The 21,264-nt window shown below is 41.7% G+C and overlaps 1 protein-coding gene across 6 annotated transcripts in view; it reads right to left on the bottom strand.

The window, feature by feature from the left end:
- Positions 1 to 12,017, bottom strand: part of PAPOLA (poly(A) polymerase alpha) — a 59,216-nt gene extending 47,199 nt beyond the window's left edge. For 4 of the 6 annotated variants that reach the window (XM_059183059.1, XM_059183061.1, XM_059183063.1 and 1 more), the window contains exon 1: positions 11,779 to 12,016. In XM_059183059.1, coding sequence (XP_059039042.1) covers positions 11,779 to 11,786 — 8 coding nt within the window. In that variant the 5' untranslated portion in view covers positions 11,787 to 12,016. Of the gene's footprint in view, positions 1 to 11,778 lie in introns of all 6 variants that reach the window. The other 2 variants (XM_059183060.1, XM_059183064.1) reach the window with 1 other exon arrangement.
- Positions 12,018 to 21,264: the final 9,247 nt, after the last annotated feature.

Below are 21,264 nucleotides of genomic sequence, written 5' to 3'. Positions count from 1 at the left end.
AAAAAAAAAAAAAAAAAGTCACAAGATAGCTGTGCCTCCAATAAAAATGGCTTAATTTTAACTTAAATATCTGGACTAGAAATTACAAGCTACCATATGCACTGTCAGTGTCCAAAATGTCCCAAGTAGAAAAGCTAACCATGACTGTAAATGGAGAAAGTGAAGTTTTCCATTCAATTTTAGTATTAGAAATCAAGTGGAGTGATAAAACAATTTAAGGATCTTTTATTTGCTATTCTAACAAAACAAAAATACACATTCAATACTGAGTAATTTAAAGGATTCTGCTTTATAGAGCCTCTCCTAGAACAATACACCACACAGCTATCAACCCCAAGAATGCACCTTCTTCCTCCCATTCTCACACACATTAGATATCCTTCCTATCTATCACTTTCTACAGTCATTTTTTAACCAGCATTTAGTTTTCTTTAGACATGACTCTATTTTAACAATGAAATCCTACAATTAAACAAAACAAAGAAAAAACAGACTAGATACAGAGCTACAGTATTTGTGATTTATTAAAATTTCTTTCGGGGCTTTTACTATGAAGAACGTTCTACGTGTGCTTTTCCTGTGCCTGAGATTTTCCATCTCATGAACACGATTTATCTTTACTTTCAGGATACTCTATGAATTCTCTGGGTGAAACTGGTGGCCATCCAGCAAGTTCTCCACTCTACAACAATGCAATTATCACTATGTAAGAACTTGTACCCTAATTTCTTGCTGCTTTATATCTCTATCCTTACTTTTCCTTTTCACCCAACCTTTAATGCAAAATATTTTGCTGGTTTCTAACATGTGACTAAAGCATTCTGTCTTAATCCTTTCTGGATTGGAATAAGATATAAATACAAAACTACAATTACAGTACATATATGAATTTTGCCCCCCTCTCAAAATCACACACCAAAAAACCCCACAGCAAAACATTACTTCCCCCATCCCAAGTGTTTTGGTGAGTAGAAGAGTGGCACCTGGGGGCCCACAATGTTTAGTATTTTCAGAATTCTTCTCTCAATCATGGAACACAGGATATTTTCTTTACAACATTTAAAATATTTAAAATATTTTCATTACAGAAAGGCTTACACAAGACACATACCCGTTTTCCCTTTTTTTTTTTATTTAATTTTATTATTCTTACTTTTTTTTTCTTAAGTTTTAACATTCTGTGTAACAATTCCATTCCAACTACTCTAGTTTTAACTCCTGGCACCTTGTTCTCACTCCTCCTTTCTCCCTTACCATGCCACCATTCATTCTGCTACCAAGCACAGAAACCTCCATGATTTCTGGTAGCGGAATTCAAAACTCTTGTCTACAAAGCTTGCTCTCAATTCAGAAGCATGATAAAGTAGCAGACAGAAAGCGGGCCTGATTTCACAACTACTAGTTATATATCACTCTGGTTTCACTTCTGTTATTGTTATATTATTATCTCTAAGTTGTACCTCCAAGGATTTACCTTAGAATTTATCTCTCTCCTCTACACCAGATGGTAAACTAGGAATCTAAAAACTTTAGCACATCTGTAACACTGAAGAACAGTTTCCAAGCATAGGAAGCTTTAATCCAATGCTCAGAGAAAAGTCCACTCTTTTCCCATGTTAGGATGTGCATAACAGGACTCTAATTAGGATAAAGATACTTAGAATAGCAACATTTTTGTGAAATTAGTGTATGACTGCAGTAGCTTATTTCAGCTATATATGTATTTCAAAAGTCTAGGCATCTAACTTAGTAAAAGTGTACTCTGAAGTACCGAGAACCACTCTGGTACAGTAATTTAAAGCTAACTCAAATAGTATAGTGTAAGTTCCCATGATTTGTTGACTGCAGTTTAGTGGCCATATATCCAGTCAAAGTATGATCAATCTTCAGATAAATGATACTAATAACCATTTCAAGTCATTGAGGAAAGTACAGAACACTCAAATAGATTTGGTTATCCATTGCAAAATCTAAATTCCAGATGCCATGGTACTTAACACTATTTACAGAACCATATTTAAGACACACAAAACTCAAAAGCCATACAGAAAAAAAATTACCTACATAAAAGTATTCCAGCTTTTATATAATAAAAATATATCATAAGCGAAGTTAAAACAAATTAACAAGTGAAGAAAATACATGCAACCTATCCCAAAGAGTATAGTCTCAATGCATAGAGTTCTTAAACCAACTAAAAAAAAAGTTTCCCTGCACATCATGCAAGCAAATTAGGACAACTATTTTCCTGTCAGACTGCAGAAAAACAAAGCTGATATACATATGGTAAAAATAAAAGATTATAAACCTACAATATTGATAATGGTTTAAGAAAATGAGCACTCTTATCCATCACAATGGAAATGAACATAATTTTAAAAAGCAATCTGGCAATATTCATTAAAATTTAAAAATGCATGTATCAATTTTAAAAGTTTATGTTCCACGACTTCACCTCTAGCAATCTATCTTACAGAAATAGTAGGACACAGGAGTCAAACCAAAACCCTGAAGTTGGGAGACATGATCTTTTAAATTCACAACACAGTTTCAATACATGAAATGTAACACAAAAATCCAAGTTTTTAGATGCTTGTGGGACAGGGATACAATTAAGTCAAGTCAAATATGTACAATAAACTTGAAATGAGCAGTGCCTATCCCAAGGTTATCCCCTATGTGTGGGCGGGGGGCAAGTAGCATGCTTGGTATGTGTAAATATCTCTGACTCCACAGGTTCTAGAATTTCACCCTTCTCCTAGGAATAACACAAAAAGATGTCCAAGGTTGTTCACTGGACCACTTATATACAATGTACTAAGTGGAAGCCACCTAAATATCCATTAATATAATGTGACTGGTTAATTACAGTAAATTCTTGAAATATAACACTATGCCATATAAAAAGAATGAGGTGATTATTACATGTAGTAGCAAAGAAAGATGCACACAATATATCAGCTGAAAAAAGCTGTGGAATATAATTATGATAACAGTATTTACTGAAACCTTAAAATATTCCAGGTAGCATGTCAAGCACTTTACAACTGTCCCAATTGTTCGTAACAACTGTACTATTAACTGTCACCATATTACAGATGAACAAAGTGGGGAAACAATGGCTGATCTAAATTTCCTGTGCCAGGGTAAGAACCCAGGCACCTAACCCTCTATGCTGAAGTGCCTTTATACATCTTTCACAATGTACAGTTTTATATATTTAAAAATTATTTGTTTTTATACCTACATAAAAATGCACCAAGAAGAACTGATAGAATTTCCACTTCATACTTTATAAAGGTTTCAACTTGTTAAATTATTTTTAATTAAATATTAATGATGATGTACAAAAGGTGAACATCATCTAATTCTACTATGTATTCACCATTAAATTAGGTTAGTGATAGTAAGGAGCCCAAAATCATGCCTTAAAATTACTCCCTGGCAGCAAGTCACACCAAATAAATGTTCAATTTAAAACAGTAATTAGCATTTTGATGACTGGGCTTAAAAAATCAGTTTATGCTGGGCGCCTGGGTGGCTCAGTGGGTTAGGCCACTGCCTTCAGCTCAGGTCATGATCTCGGGGTCCTGGAATCAAGTCCCGCATCAGGCTGTCTGCTCAGCAGGAGCCTGCTTCCTCCTCTCTCTCTCTCTGCCTGCCTCTCTGCCTACTCGTGATCTCTGTCAAATAAATAAAATCTTTAAAAAAAAAATCAGTTTATGCTAATCAAAGCACATTATCTAAAAGTGAAATAAACAAGACTTTAAAAAATGGATTTTTTCCCCCATGCAATCCTGCAATGAGAAATATTAAATACAAAGCAAACCATGCTTTATTTATTGCTCCAGAAAACTGCTAAGGCAGTTATCAAGGTTATAAAACTGCATCAATCCAGTTTTTCACAAAGCACCTTTGCCTCATATAACTTAATTTTGCCAGAAAGTATAGCATTTATTAGGTTGAAATTTACGGAACTCCTAAATATATATGAAAGACAACACTAAAATCAGGAATACAAAGACCGTCTCTGTTCTCAGTGACAATCTCAGATTTGGTCTGAGATTCCGATCCTTAAACAAGTGCAAAGTAAAAGCTTAAAATAAATACTACAGAACCAAAGAATTAAGGCTATGCCAAACAAAATCAGTAAGGAGGTGTGTACTGCAAACGGCTTTAATGAAGGGTAGGAGGAAGGGCAGTCTAGGCAGATGACAAACACAGAAAAGGAAAGGACAACAAATCACCAATGGTGTTTTCTCAAATAGTTAATGTTTAATGACTTTGCATTCCAATTTAAACAAAGCTCATACTACTAATGAACCCCTGTCTCCCATTATTAGGCACATGGAATATGCTCTGGCCTAAAGCTAGCAACAAAGTGAAAACTCATAGCTACCAGCCAACTGAAAACACTTTTATCATTTCTTTCCAGTTTTACTTAAGTTAGAATTGAAAGCTTAACCTGTCTGACGGTCTTCTTTGGAAAAAATCAGATAAATCACAAAAACATATTTAATGTAACAATTCACCACAATAGAATTTGCTGTAAAGAGGCTTTAACCTTAAACATAATGTGCCCACTGGGACAACCAGACAGAAAAAGATTAAGGGTCTGAATGTGTATTCGACATTAATTCTTAACAGAAATAATATCTCTTGGGCGCCTGGGTGGCTCAGTGGGTTAAGCCGCTGCCTTCGGCTCAGGTCATGATCTCAGAGTCCTGGGATCGAGTCCCACATCGGGCTCCCTGCTCAGCAGAGAGCCTGCTTCCCTCTCTCTCTCTTTGCCTGCCTCTCCATCTACTTGTGATTTCTCTCTGTCAAATAAATAAATAAAATCTTTAAAAAAAAAAAAAAAAGAAAAAGAAATAATATCTCTTTCACAAGAAGTTTAACATAGGATGTTTTAATTTTACTAGTAGCTTAGTCCAGGCTATAACCAAAACAACCTATCTGATCACTAAGGAATTATATACAAAGAACACTAATTCACCTGCCACGTGCTCTGTGTAAGTGATACCAAACATATCTACAACCTCACTATATTCTTAAAATATGTATTCCAGTTCAATCAGCCAGTATTTAGTAGGCAGCAGTAGAGGGTGCAGTAGTAATTTATGCTCAAGGGGACTACATTATGGTGACTCCCAAGGCAGAACTCTGGAAATGCAAGGTTGATTGATTATGCAGGGAAAGCGTACTTTTATTCAGTTATAAAAATGACCAAGTTATTCTTCCTTCCTTCCTAAGGGCACTTCCAACTGCCCCCTTGCCCTCTTTCTCCCAAGGGGCTAGAAGATGTAAAAAACCAGCAAGACCACAGTACTCATGCATCAGTTTGCCAAATACAACTTGAAAATGAAGAAAATCCAAGAGAATCTGAAAAAGCACAAAGATGTATCAGAATAGTCAAAAATATGTTGTCATAGTACTGTAACACATTAATTCCAGGAAAAGCAAGATGTTTCTGATGACCAAAATGACAAAAATACTATTCTTTAACAACCCCAAAACTATAAAAGCCGTCAGAGAATGCAAGAAGCTGGTTTCTGGACAAAACATAGAATACAAATTTGAAAGACCATTCTGTAAGAGGTAGAAAATAAAGATATCCAGCAAAACCCCTAGTTTTTTTTCCTTTCCCAAATCCTTAAATTTCCACAAATGAGAATATATAATTTTGCAAACATACAAAGATTAAAAAATATCACATTCCACAGAAGGCAGTGGTCACAAAATGAGAGTGTAGAGTGATAAATCGGTATGTGACTTTAAATAAAGCTAAAAATACATTCTAAGATTTTAGGTTTTGTAGTCTTATCACTTTACATGTACTATATGTATATGATACATGTCATCAGTTAAAAAAAAACTGATTCAAATATTCTACACACAAGAAACGTGATCTTAAAAACTAATTCTACTTAAGACATTTATTTTTTTTTTAAAGATTTTATTTATTTATTTGACAGAGAGAGAGAGAGATAGATCACACGTAGGCAGAGAGGCAGGGGTGGGGGGGAACTAGGCTCCCCGCTGAGCAGAGAGCCTGATGCGGGGCTTGATCCCAGGACTCTGGGATCATGACCTGAGCCAAAGGCAGAGGCTTAACCCAGGGGCACCTGAGCCACCCAGGTGCCCCTCTACTTAAGACATTTAAACAGACTCCAACTGAGCTGATGAAACATAGTTCCCAATAAAGCGCAAAGGAGATGGTGTATAGTACTAGAATGAGAACAGAACATGGAACCCTAGCTGAAGTAAGCTGAAGTAAGTTGTAATCTACAACTTAAGCACCCTGAAGACCATGGACAGGTGACTACTTCAAGCCTTAATTTAACCAACTTTATTTTTATTTATTTTATTCGGCAGGGAGAGAGCAAGCGAGCACAAGCAGGGGGAACAGCAGAGGGAGAAGCATACTCCCCGCTTAGCAGGGAGCCAGATGCGGGGCTCAACCCCAAGCTCATCATGACCTGCGCTGAAGGCAGACACTTAAAAGACTGAACCACCCAGGCACCCCTCAACTTAACCAACTTTAAAGGGAACTAATACCTCCTACAATGCTGTTCTGTAAATAATAAACTGAGAATGTGCAATCATTTAAAAGCTGCTGAATAATCAGAACAATGAACATACAGAACAAACAAACCAAAAAATGCCTCCCACCCCACCAAAACGGGAAATACTAGGAATCCAAATGGCTTCATTCTGGCCAGAAAGCGTTTTCACCTGGGAGGGGTGGGGCAGGGGATGGGTGTGACTAGGGAACAGGAACTGAAGAGGTTCATAAATGTATTCGATTCCAATACCTACCTCCTAACTTCTCCATCAAAAAGCATGAACTGAGAACAGACTTAAGGTAATAGAACATATTCCAAAACCATAGCCAACATTAATTTGGCAACAAGCAATTCATTACAAAATCTCTAATACTGCAATCTGAAAACCAAAATCGCTGTTAGAAGTTATCTTCCCTAAAGGTTATCCAATGCATTATTTTGCATTGATAACAACAACAAAATAAATCTTTAAACCACATGTGTGTCCATCCCTCCAGACTATCCAAAAGCCACCCAGAAATGCTACAGTGACACCACCACTGCAAACAGCGGCTTGGAGCAGCAGTTAGCTGCTCCTGTCAGGCAGCAATTCTCAAGGTCTCAAACTTTTTGGTCACAGACTCCTTTTACAACTCTTAAGATTCATTGAGGACCCCAAAGATCTTCTGCTTATATGGATTATATCTGCCAATATTTACTGCATTGGAATTATAACTGGAATAAATTCTTAAAATGTTTATGTACTTAAGTAACAAGAACTCTATTACATGTTAACATAAATAACTTAAGACTGTTTTCCAAAACAAAAAATTTAGATACTAATCTCCCTGTTTTACATTTTTGCAAATCTCTTTAATTATCACTTAATCAAAGACAGCTATATTTCTCTATCTGCTTCTGCAATTAATCCCTTTGACAAGTAGTTTTGGTAGACACGTATGAAAGAAAACCTGGCAAACCACCCTCCTAACTGGAAGAGTAGTTCAATAACCTGTACAAATAACTGTAGATATTTCTCTATGATGCTACACCAAAACTCCACAAGTGGTATTTTTTTGAAGATTAATTACAGTATCAAAGTTGAAACCCTATCAATAAATCCCTTATACTGCTGCATGAAAATCCATTGGTCTAGGGGCGCTTTAAAGGTGGAGCCTGTGACTCTTGATCTCAGGGTTGTGGGTTCGAGCCCCATTTTGGGTGTACAGATTACTTAAAACTAAAATTAAAAAAAAAAAAAATCCACTGATCTACACTGCACTTTGAATATAAATTTCACCGATGTACTTTTTTTATTTCATCAAAATTAAGCTTATCGGGACGCCTGGGTGGCTCAGTTGGTTAAGCAGCTGCCTTCAGCTCAGGTCATGATCCCAGCGTCCTGGGATCGAGTCCCGCATCGGGCTCCTTGCTCGGCAGGGAGCCTGCTTCTCCCTCTGCTTCTGCCTGCCATTCTGCCTGCCTGTGCTCGCTCTCCCCCACCCCTCTCTGATAAATAAATAAAATCTTTAAAAAAAAATTAAGCTTATCTTCCAAATATTGACACATTATTACAAAATATATTTTTTAATGGTATCATTAATATCACACTACCAATCTAATCAGAAACATTTTTTAACTACCAAGAAGCTATCAAGCCCACAATTGGCAGAAACAAGCCTTCCAAATTTTTAGTTTTTATCTTCAAATTTACTGGCCACCAATGCTGTCAGCTGTTTCCTTAAAAAGAGACAGGCTCACGTCATTTTCAGGAAACTGATAAATGGTCCAAGTGTCAATACCCACGGTGGGTACATCAACTGTTTTTTAGATGAAAGAACTCCACAAGAAAAATACTAGTTTAGCTCACAAATCAGACATGTGCTTTTTTCAAAACAACCACTGTACTTTGTATAGAGTTTTATGTGTACTTCCCATTTTATCATGGCTTATGTAAAACATAAATTCGAGTCAGGATTCATTAAAATTAATGTGTTTTACTGTTTCATCGAGAAACTTTTAAAGTGTGTGTTATGTGTGTAATGAAGAAATACAATGACTGGCGGAGGCCGCCCTGGCCAGGGGCCTGCCTCCGACATCGCCCTTGCCCCTCAAGGACGACAATGACTAGTACAATATGGTGCTTCTGCCTTGATTTGTCCTAAGGCAAGAACAGCCATCATCTACTACTGCCTTCACACCATCGATGCAATGTTATTCAAGTAAAAAAGACATAACATTTCAGCACTACTATGAAAACAGTTTCCATTTTTTTGTACTCCTTAAAGCGATCTGAGATCCCCGGGGTTCCACAGATCACAATGTGGGAATCACTGGTACCCATTACCATCCACCAAGAGGTCCCAGTTCTACCTGCTATGACTTCATGAAACTGATTCTTTTTTCCTAACATCCTGAAATATTTGGGAGAAAAGCTACTGTCTCCCCCAAGTCTTGCTAAATATCTCTTCTAGTAACTTAAACAACATTCTATGAATGTGGTATAAGCACTAGGTCACTGAGGATGGTTACTCTCCTCAAAATCTTTAACTTCAACTTGTGACAGTCAGAACTCAGCTGATGCAAATAATGGATCTCTCCAGCACAGTAGGGCAGAAAGCAGAAAGGCCTTATACTCTATCAATGCCATGTGACTCTCAAGAAGGATAATCTTGGCAGGATACATCTGGCAACATCTGGAGACATTTTTTGGTTGTCACTACTGGAGAGATGGGGGTCTTGAAATCTAGTGGGTAAAGGCCAGGAATGCTAATAAACACCTTACAACACAGAAACGCCCCTCTTCAAAGAATTATCTGGCCGTAACTGTCAACAGTACCTACCAGAAAAGCCCTGTATTAATGGATCCTAAAGACTACCCAAATTTTTGGAAGTTTCATCACCATGGCTCTTAAATCGTACCAGCCTTTCAAAATTATACATATTACATATGAGTTTCAGACAAAATATGAGTACTTGTTCATAATATTGTCATGACCAGAACTTCAATAATCTATTTTGATTTAACCCATTCTGACAGCTCAACTATGGCCAACTCCACAATCCCACCCAAATTTAACAGGACAGGCATACTAAAAAGCAAGCACGATAAGCCTGGAAATCAAAATTCAAAACTCCAAAGAAATGAAATGAAAGGCAATGTGACACCAGAAAATGAAAAACAAAGAAAGCTGATTAATGAGGGAAAAGGCCTATTTACCTAGGCAGTGTGGTCTTTTTGTTGTTTACTTAAAAATATAGTATACTTAGGGTTAAAAATGAGAGGGACAGCTAACAAAAAACTGGGCATACTGTTCACATTTCAAAAAACACACTGGAAAGCCAATTATCTATGTGTCAATGTGCTGTCTAAACTGTCTTCCATTCCATATATTTGAACTTCCAAGAAAATTTATGCTCTTAGGTCTTTATAGAAAATGTACACCTCCCTTCCTCAAAGAAGGCTGGGAAAGGGTAGATATAAAAGTATTTTTATTTTCTAGAGAAAATGATTAATTATCTTTTAACTCTAATTAAAATACAACTGTTAAGTTGTGTATTTCCTATCACTGATCATTTTACTACTGACACGATCATCACAAAGTTGCTTTTCAAGCACAGCCATAAAATGTGAGCTAACACAAAGAAGTCACATGGCATCACTAAAAAACATTTATTTTAAATTCAGCTGAACTGAAAAATGCCACACACACAAAAAATCAGTATCCCCAGTGTCTTTCTACTCACAAAAGGATGAATGAATCAATTAACAGGGAACTTGTAGATTATAAGATTTTATATCTGCATATTTATTTAAAACTAAGCAATATTGTCATTTACAGAAATATGTTGACAGGCCTCTTAAAAATGACAGGAGTGGTTAAGGAGGAGCATGAAATTCTTCTTTTAAATACCGTGTAAATAGCAATAGGCATCTTAAAGCCTGTGTCGAAGTTAGATCCTCACCTGCACGCGCGCACACACACGTACACGTACAGAGACACATAAATAAAACTAAAACCATAACCAGTAATATATGCGAAAAATGAAACTTTAAAAAAACAGATAAACCTGAGGTGCTGTGCTAGGTGTCTAGAAATCATAAAACCTTTATTTTGTACATAAAGAAAACTTCGAGTGTCAATTACATGGTTCATTTGGGGCCTACAAAGAAGAAAATTCGGTCCCTCGTCTCCAAGGAGCACGCTTACACCAGAATGTTCAAAAATGGAAGAAATGCAGTCTCACATTTAGGCCTCTCCACGGCTGGATACACGCAGGGAAAAAAAAAAAGCTGTAATCTACTTTCGATCCCAACAACGAGTACTCAGATTACATCTCATTCTTTGAAACAGAACAGAAACTTTTTAAAAAATGCTGCAAGAGTAACAAAGTGTAAGACGCACACCGAGTGGGATGAGAAGGCAAGCACGGACCAGCCTTCCGTCTAACCATCCGAAAAATCCCAAGCACCACTGGAGACGGGGAGTGAAGCAGGCAGGACCCCTCCGACCAGCCTATCAAAGCAGCACCGAAACAGCAATACCTAACCCAGCGCGCTGCGGAGGACCCCCCGGCAAGCGCCCCTTTGCCGACGGTGGGAAGCCTGGGGAGGACTGGGCTGGTTCCGGGGGCGGGCGGGGGGGGCGGCGGCGAGGCTTCCAGAGAGCGAGGCTCGTCGCTCCCAACTGGGCTTTTAGCTAGTGCTCGTGCGAGCTCGGGCGTGGAAGTGGGTTCCCTCTGCGCACGAGGTGGGCATCCCGGAGACGGGAGGGAGAGGGACGCAGCGCAGGCAGACCAGGAAGGGAGGCATCGGAAGGAGCCGGACAGACGCCGAGAGTGGACCTGAGCGCTGAGTGCAGACCCCGCAACCAGCCGGGCCTGCCTTCCCCGCCGCCGGGCATTGTTTTTTCTTTCTTTCTTTTTTTTTTTTCCCCCACCCCCCGCACGGGGCGGAGAAGCGAGGGCACTCAGGTTCGGGTTCCCCCGCCCGTTCCGGAAGGGGAAGGCCCCCGGCCCCACGGCCGCGGAGCCAGGAAGGGGTGGGGGGAAGCGGGAACCGAGCACAAGGGGAAGTGCGGCGGCGAACGGGTGAGGAAACAGGAAGAGCCCCGTTCCCGCCTGCCTCCCCAACGGGGCGACGGCCCGGCTCTCGCGCCACCCCTTCCCCCCTCCCCCGACGCCCCCAAGGCCCCGCCGGCGTGCGAGAGAAAACAGAATACAAATCACTTACAACGGCATCGTCTCCTGCGCCGGCACCGCCCAGTCACTTCCCCCCCGCAACCGCCGCCGCTGCCGCCCTGGGCATGATCCACTGAGGCGGGAGGGAGGGGGGGGCCTGCCTCAGCCCTGGGTCCAACCCCACTCCCGCACCGCTCCCGCCGCTTTAAGCGCTTCTCCTCCTTCCCCTTCGTCCTAACATGGCGCCCGAGCGCTACCACAGCAACGTTCTAGAACCGCTGACGCCGCCACGCACGCCGTGCGCGCGCCTGCGCAAAGGCCACCCGGCGCCGCGCAGCTTCACGGGAATGGTAGTTCGTGAGGCGGCCGGAGGTCCGGTAATTTCCGCCCCAAAGCCGTCGCGCTTCCGCGGTGGGTGTGAGGTGTCGGCTAGCAGAGGCGCGGGAGGCTCCGGTGGCTGTCCGTTCCTCGAGCGGGGACGCTCCTGTCGCCGAGGAGCACCACGCGGCACCTCACAGTGAGTCGCGGCCGAGGTCGCAGCTGCCGCACCTCCCCTCGAACGGCGTCATCGGCGGCGCTCGGCGGGGACCCAGGCGCCCATGCGTGCCCGGTGAGCCGCCCGAGCGCTGAGCTTGGGGCGCGGCCGCTCAGGTCGGCGCCTTGGGGGGGCCGCAAGTTACTCGGCCTCTTCCTGCTGTCCTGCGAAGTGAGACTAAGACCCGCCTCCGGGGGCCGTGTGGACTGCTGCATGTGTTGGTTGATGCAGGGCAGCGCTTAGCACGGGCTGGTCGTTGGGACTCCCCCTCCCCTGTTGGAGCGAGGTCCACCCCTCTCGGGCTGTTGGCCGACCTGTCCGCCAAAGTGTGTACGCAGGCGCTCAACAAGTGTTTGTTGAATGAATGGATTTGCGGGGCAGCGCTATGATGACACCGAGTTCTGGAACACGAGCTGATTTTACCAGCGGGTGGTGTCCTGGAACCTCCGGGTAAAGCTGCCCTGAAGTGGAAGGACCGAGGGCAGGAACCCTGGGGGTTTTAGCCCAGACCATCCTGCAGCCCTCATCCGTCCCCGGGGTGGGACCTAGGAGCGTATTCGCCACCCCCAGCCAAAGCTGGAGTGTTGGTGCCTGAGCCCGACTCTGGCACTCAGCCCTTCCCTCTGCTAATTAGAACGTGTTCTAAAGTGTCACACGGAGGGTTTACGGAGGGGCGGGAAGGAATTAAATAAACACGGCAAGGATCAAGTTCTAAAGTATTTAAGTAGGTTAATATGGACTTGTATAACCTCGGGAAATTGGGCAAAGGACTTACCTGCTTTCACAGAACATCTAGTCTGACAGGCGGTGGAGGCATAAAGACTGAGTGGAGGAAGCACAGGACCTAAACCTGTACTGTCCCGTCTATAGCCATTTGTCACGTGGGACATTTGAGCACTTGAAATGGGCCTAGTCCATTTAAGATGTAGCCTGAGTGCAAAATACAGATTTCAGAGATCTCCGTAGGAACAAAAGAATGAGATCCCTAACTGATCTCATTTTATAATATATTTATATTCATATATTTATATGTAATATATCTACGTTTTGTATTCATTACATGGCTGAAATAGTATTTTGGATATATTTTTAAAAATTCATTAAAGTTCATTTCATCTGCTTCCTTTTAAAATGTGGCCACTGGAAATTTTTAAATTATATGCATGGCCCTCATTTCTGTTGAACAGCACTGTTGGGAGACAGACTTGTCCTTGATTCTCACTTCTACTTGTTCCCTTACCCTCTTGTCATCTAAGTGGTTTTGGTTGGGGACCCAGTAGTAGACCTGCCCTTAAAAGTTTGGAAATCTGAGATCCAGAGAACTCAATAAAATACATTAAGGCTCTGATGTTAAAATTTGCTCATAAATAGGCACTGATGATGTATGCCACAGATTAGAGAATGGGAACTTCTTGAGCTCAAGGCTGTCCTCCACTTGGCATCTCAGAAGGCAGTGAAAGAGACAGGGTCCTTGAAACCTCTGTGCTTTCAGTCTCCAGGTGCTCCACACCGATTTTGTTTGAGCCTTCTCTAGAATGACACAGCAAGATAGTGCAACTAACGAATATTTATTTAGTACCTGGAATGTGCTAGATGCCATGTTACTTGCTGAAGACAGAAGGAAGTATACTTGTTGGAATCAAGGTCGATTTCCCAGTGTGACTTTAGAAATGTCCTGATAGGGCGCCTGGGTGGCTCAGTCGGTTAAACATCTGCTTTGGCAGAGGTCATGATCCCAGGATCCTGAGATCAAGTCTTGTGCTGGGATCCTTGCTCAGGGAGGAGCCTGCTTCTTCCTCTCCTCCCCATTCATGCTCTCTCTCTGTCCATCTCAGACTCTCAGATAAAATCTTTTTAAAAAAATATAGAAATGCTTTGGTAGATATATACACTTTTCAAATCTCTGTTATATACCTGAAACTAACAGCATGTGTCAACTACACATCAATAAAAGAATTTTTTTTAATAAAAAAAGCTTGACCATTAAAAATACACTGACAGAAAAGTTAGGATTTAGTAAAGGAACAGGCGGAGAAGGGCATAACACGAAACAACTTTAAAAAAAAAGAAAAGATGGGGCGCCTGAGTGGCTCAGCGGGTTAAAGCCTCTGCCTTCGGCTCAGGTCATGATCTCAGGGTCCTGGGATCGAGCCCCGCATCGGGCTCTCTGCTCAGCAGGGAACCTGCTTCCCCTTCTCTCTCTGCCTGCCTCTCTGCCTACTTGTGATATCTGTCAAATAAATAAATAAAATCTTTAAAAAAAAAAAAGAAAAGAAAAGAAGGAAAGTAGAAATAGCTTAAATTTATTTGGAGACAGACTTTTGAAGTAACTAGACCACAGATATGTGGTGGGAATGAAGCTGCCAAGGACTGAGAGGCAGATAATGCGGGGCCTTTGTGTAACAGATCGTTGTGCGTCTGCCACGCACCATCGCTGTGCTAAGCTGGGAGATCGCTTCCCACTTTGAAAAATAGTCAAGATCCCTGACCCAGTGAGACCATATTTTCTTGGGAAGCGGGGGGCAAACAATAAACCCATAAACAGACAAGGGAATTACGGGTTGTATTAAGAACCATGAATAAAATAAACCAGGTAATAGAATTACGGGGGAGGTCACCTTTAGGTAAGGTGGTCAAACAAGGCCTCGCTTCGAGACCTGAAGCCATCGAGAAGATTCAGCTTTTATCTTTATGAATGGGGGAACCATGGAAGGTTTGAAAGCAGTGATGAGATCACGTCTACGTTTTCAGAAAGATCACTCAAAAGGCAGGAACAAATTTGAGCTGCGAGAGCTTTCGAAGCTGGAGGGTAGTTTAGTTCTTGCCAGGGTTCAGGTAAGAGATGCTGCTGCTCGAAGTAAAGAAGGGACTGATTTCAGAGAGATTTAGGAGATGTAGTTAATGTGAATGAATGTGAGAGGCGAGGGAGAGGAAAAAGACATGATTTCAGACATGCTAGGGAGGGTGACCTAGTGGAGGGAGCCACCAGTGAACAGGAAACGAGGGTAACTAACGAGGCTGAGTAGATGAGGTCATGAGAGTCACGTGGTGTGGAGTTTTTGAAGTGCCTGGGGGTCCTTTAGAAATGCCCATCAGGTGAGTGAAAACATGTTTCAGGAGCTAAGTCAGGGCTGGAGATAGAGATTTTAAACTCTGAAAACAAAAATTTCATCTTGGAGTCATGTTTCAGTTCACGGAAGGAAGGGCCCTTCATACACCCAGTAACTACAATCTAATCCAACCCAGACTTCACGAGTGGGTAATAAGCTAGGCGTTCAGTATCCCCAACATTTAGGGTCCACCAAAGAATAGAACTTGAGCAAAGGAAAGTGGAGCATGAGATAAAGCCAGTGACCAGTATACCGGGTTAAGACAGGACCCCTATTGTTAGCCTTGCCTTGCTTGTCCTCAGAGCCCTGCCCACTCCCTCCAGCTGCTGCCCCGACCCCACAGCCCTCACCCTGCCACAGTGCCTCTGTTCTACTGACTACGGACATGGGGGATGGCACTTCCTACTGACGACTTAAGGATCCTTCAGATTGCATTTTCCACAGAACAATGTCATAAGTAGGGAGAATTCCTAAGCTGGTTCTCATGGGTCCATAGTGCATTCAAATTTGAGAAACGGACAGAAATGTTTTTGAGAACAGAACCTCTTCCTCTGCAGAGGAAGAGACACGAGAGAGAGGGAACACAAGCAGGGGTAGTGGGAGAGGGAGAAGCAGGCTTCCCACTGAGCAGGGAGCCCGATGTGGGTCTTGATCCCAGGACCCTGAGATCATGACCTGAGCCAAAGGCAGCTGCTTAATGACTGAGCCACTCAGGTGCCCATGATATAGAGACTTTTATCCCAATAATAAACTACAGTAGATTCATTTGGTGACTGATGATGCATACGTTTTAAATTTTTTTAACCAACGTAAGAGACCTAACTATGGAGAGCAATCAGGGTTGCTGGAGGGGAGGTAGGCTGGGCTTTAAGGAGGGCACTTGTGTTGAGAGCGCTGGGTGTTACATAGAAGAGATGAAATCACTAAATTCTACTCCTAAAACCAATATTACACTATATGTTAACTAGAATTTAAATAGAAATTTGGGGGGAAAATTTTTAACCAAGATTAACCAGATTGATGAGTCCCTCAAGTAAAAATAGTAGCCTAAGCACTTTCATCTAATACGTATTATATCCTTGAGCTATCTTTTCTTTAAATTCTTTTAAATTCCTTTTAGATCTTTGTTAGTTTATGTTTTAAAGAATGCGTCTGCTAGGGGCCCCTGGGTGGCTCAGTCAGCTAAGCGTCTCTCTCCATCGTCTTCTCCTGTCGGTCCATCAGAAGCCGCCCCCTTCTCTGACTCTTCTGCACCACCCTAGTCTCAGCCACCGTCTCCTCTCGCTTGGGTGTTGGGGCGGCCTCCGTGCTCTTCTGCTTCTGTTTGTGCTTTCCTTCCATTCATCCCCCATACAGCAGCTGGACTTTGAAATCATAACTCAGATTTTATCACACTCTCACTATGAAATAAAAAATATATATATATCAAACCCAGTCTAGTGGCTTCCCATTGCTCTCAGAATAGAACCAAACTTGACAGTGGCTTACAAGGGCTCGGTGGCCTGGCTCTTGAGTTTCCCTCTAACCTCATTTCAAACTCTGCCCCTTTCCTCTCTGTGCTTCAACCCAACTGACCTCTTTTCCTTAAACATGCTCAGCTCCTAGGGGCACCTGGCTGGCTATCGGTTAACTGTATGCCTTCGGCTCAGGTCATGGTCCCCTGGATCAAGCTCCGAGTTGGGCTTCCTGCTCCACAGGGAGTCTGCTCCCCCCCCCCACCGCTCATGCTTCCACGCTCACTCGCTCTCTCAAATAAATTAATAAAATCTTTAAAAATGCCCAGCTCCTTGCTGCTCAGAGCCTCCATGCTTATCCCCTGTTTATTCTGTTACCCTTACTAAAATCTAAACTCCATGAAAATAGGAACCCTAAGCGTATTGTTTGAAAGCCGAAAGCACAAAACCGTGCTTGGCACATACTGGCACTTAAGAATTAAGTTGTTTCTGGGGCGCCTGGGTGGCTCAGTGGGTTAAGCCGCTGCCTTTGGCTCAGGTCATGATCTCAGGGTCCTGGGATCGAGTCCCGCATCGGGCTCTGCTCAGCAGGGAGCCTGCTTCCTCCTCTCTCTCTCTGCCTGCCTCTCTGCCTACTTGTGATCTCTCTCTGTCAAATAAATAAATAAAATCTTTAAAAAAAAAAAATAAAAAAAATAAAAAAAGAATTAAGTTGTTTCTGATTCTTTAAAGGCAACTTAGATTTGCCCAGTATTTCCATTCAGTTATTTTTTTTCCTTTCAATTATTTTCAATTCTGCAATTAATCTGGCTAAAACAAAAACAGTTGGTAATTATCTTAGCATGAGCTGCCATAACAAAATACCACAGAATTGGTGGCTTAAACAAGTAGGAATGTGTCTCTCACAGTTCTGGAAGCTGGGAAGGCCAAGGTTAAGATGCCAGCGTGGCCAACCTTCTGGTGAGGACACTCATGCTGGCTTGTAGATGGCTGCTTTCTCATTGTACTCCCATGGCAGGGAGAGGGAGTAGGGGAGAGGTGATGGGGAGGAGGGGACAGAGAGGGAGAGGGAGGAAGAACAAGCTCTCTGGTGTCTCTTAAGGAGACCTCAACCTATTGGATCATGGCCCCACCCTTAAGACTCTACTTAACCCTAATTACTTCCTTAGAGGCTCCATCTCCAAATACAGTCACAGGGAGGGAGTTAGTACTTCAACATATGAATTTTGGGACATTCATTCAGTCCATAACAATGATCATCTCAGGTTGCTCACTCCTAGAAAGTAATGATGCATCTTCAATGGTAACTGGTTATTTAGTGCTGTGTAACAATTTGCCACAAATTTCAAACTAAAACACACATTTCAAAAAACAATTAATAAAAAACACATTTATTATTGAACAGTTTCTGGGAATTTGGAATTCTGGGAATTTGTCAGGAATTTGGACATGCCTTAGCTGGGTCCTCTGATTCAGGGTCTCTAACAAGGCTACATTCATGGTGGGCTGGGGTGGGGGGGGGGACGGGTCTCATCTGAAGGCTCAACTGTGGAAAGACTTAACTTCCACACACATTTGTTGGCAAGATTCAGGTCTTCAGAGCTGTTGGGTTGAAGGTAGCAGTGTCTTGCTGACTACTTGCTAAACCATGTGGTTCCCCAACAGAGCAGCATTCTTTATCAAAGCATGTAAGCTCAAGGCAAAAGATTCTGCCAGCATGATTTCATATAGTCTTAGGTAACCTAAGATCTGCTGGATTCCATGGGAGAGAAGCAAATCCTGTGTTCTACCCACACTCTAAGGAAAGAGAGTACACAAAGGCATGAATACTGTTAGGCAGAGATCACTGGAGGTTATCTCAGAACCTGCCTTCCTTCTCCACTAAACTGACTTTGTATATAGCACCTAATATTGTATGAGACCCAGAAACACTCTTAAGTAATTTGAATGGCATTTTGATTAATTAAAATTTTTTTCACACAAAAGACTAATTTTTCTCAATGTGAATTCAGATGGCATTTTTCTTTCCTAAGTTGGATCTCGGGAACTCTCTGGCTACGAGCAGGTCCGCATTTTAAGGAGTTCTTTTGTTTTGTTTTGTTTTTAGCTTTTTGTTTTGTTTTTAGTTTGGGGTATATGGTATATTTCATTTTTTTTAAAGATAGAATACCAGTTCCTTTTAAAAAGATGATTAAAGTACAATTAAACAATAACATGTATAAGCATGAAGGCCTTTGTGCTTACCCCGCCCCATAACACTGCCTATTGAGCTGTATCAATTTTTATCCTGTGCACACTCTAATGTCATTAGTACCTGAATCAGGATAGAGAAAATGTTCATTACCCCAGCAGAATAATCCTCTGTCGTTATCATCACTGCCACATGACCCCTATTTTGACCTCTATCACTACGGACTAGTTGTATCTGTTTTTCAACTTCATGCACATGGAGTCACAACACTATTCACCCTTGTAACTTCTTTCACTCAGCAGTATGTCTGTGAGACTTCGTTGAGGGAGTGACAGTTCATGTTTTTTCATTGCTGTGTACTATACTGTCACTGTATCTTTCTCCTATTGTAAATATCACAGTATATCTTTCTCCTTTGAAGGACATTTGGGTTTTTTTTCTTTCCAATTTGGGGATTTTATAGTAATGTTGCTTGAATATTCTTGTCCGTGCCTCGTTGTAGACATAAGCACTGATCCCCCTTGGGCGTATACCCAAGTGGAATTGCTGGACCGTGAGTGTACCCGTGCTTAGCTTTGGTAAGTACTCCCAAAGACTGTCATAGGGGTAGTACCAAAGTGTAGTCCCACCAGCAATATGTGTGTGTTCCCGTGGCCCTCCATCCTCCCCAACACTTGATGTAAACAGTCCCAATTAATTTCCACCATCCACAACATTGTGTGGGAATCCCCCTGCAGTTTTTCTTTGCATTTCTCTGATGATTACTGCCATTAAGCACTTGTAAATGTGCTAATTGGTCATTTGGCTATGCTCTTTTATGAAGTGGTTTCTCAAGTCTTCCTGTTTTTATTTATTTATTATTATTATTATTATTTTTAATTTATTTATTTGACAGAGAGAGATCACAAGTAGATGGAGAGGCAGGCGGGTTGGGGGGGGGAGCAGGCTCCCTGCTGAGCAGAGAGCCTGATGTGGGACTCGATCCCAGGACCCTGAGACCATGACCTGAACCGAAGGCAGCGTCTTTAACCCACTGAGCCACCCAGGCGCCCCACGTCTTCCTGTTTTTAAATTGGATTGTCAGTCTTACTAACTTTGAGGACTTTTTGACATATTCTGAGTACAAGTCCTCTATCCCGTCTACTGCATATCTGTGCATATCTATGTGTATGCATTGTAAATATCTTCCCAGTTCTGAAGCTTGGCTTTTTACTCTTTTTAAAAAATATTTATCTAAGTAATCTCTACATCCCACATGGGGCTCAAACTCATAACCCCAAGATCAAGAGTCACACACTTCTTGGACTGAACCAGCCAGGTGTTTTGTTTTGTTTTGTTTTGTTTTGTTTAAGATGTTATTTATTATTTATTTATTTGAGAGAGAGAGAGAAAGAGAGAGCGAGAGAGCACGCACACGCCGTGTGCTGTGGGGAGGGGCAGAGGGAGAGAAAGCAGCAGACTCCCTGCTGAGCACGGAACCCAGCGAGGGTGTTGATCCTGGGACCCCGGATCATGACCCAAACTGAAGGCAGATGCTTAACAGATTGAACCACCCAGGGGCCCCCTGACTTTTTACTCTTTCAGTGTTATTTTGAGAAATCTTTGCCACCCCTGGATTATGAAGAATTCCTCTTACATTTTATTTAATTCTAGAAGCTTTATTGTTTTGACTTTCCTGTTTAAGTCTATGATCCATCTTAAAATAATTTTGTGTATAGTGTTAATCAGAGGTCAAGGGTTTAGGTTTTTTGGATTTGGGGAGTTTTCTGGCGGGCTTTGGTTTTTTGATTGTTTTTAATGCATGACTCCAAAGTGACCTGCATCATTTGTTGAAAAGACCATACTTTTTCCCCATTGAATTGCAAAGGTGAATTTGTTATAAATCAGGTGATTTATTAATATTTGAATCTATTTCTGGACTCCTTATTTTCCACTGATCTTAATCACTGTGACTTCATAATGAGTTTTGCTGTCTGGAGAGTGAAATCCTCCAAGTTTGCTGTGGTTCCTTCTGACTCTCCTAGGTTCTTTTGCATGACCATACACATTTCTGAATCAGATAACCACTTCCCACCAAAAAAGAGAAAAGAAACACACTAGAATTTTGATTAGGATTGCATTGACTCTACAGATCATTATTTGGGAGAAGAATTGAAGTATTAACAGTACTGAGCTTTACAAGGCATTAATACAGTTTATTCCTCCATTTCATTTTGCATTACTATCAGCAGTGTTTTATAATTCTCTA

This window comes from Mustela lutreola, chromosome 7, assembly GCF_030435805.1.
Source record: "Mustela lutreola isolate mMusLut2 chromosome 7, mMusLut2.pri, whole genome shotgun sequence".
NCBI classification, from domain to species: Eukaryota; Metazoa; Chordata; class Mammalia; order Carnivora; family Mustelidae; genus Mustela; species Mustela lutreola.
Note: the sequence above shows the minus strand (reverse complement) of the source record. Positions and strands in the feature narration are given on the sequence as shown.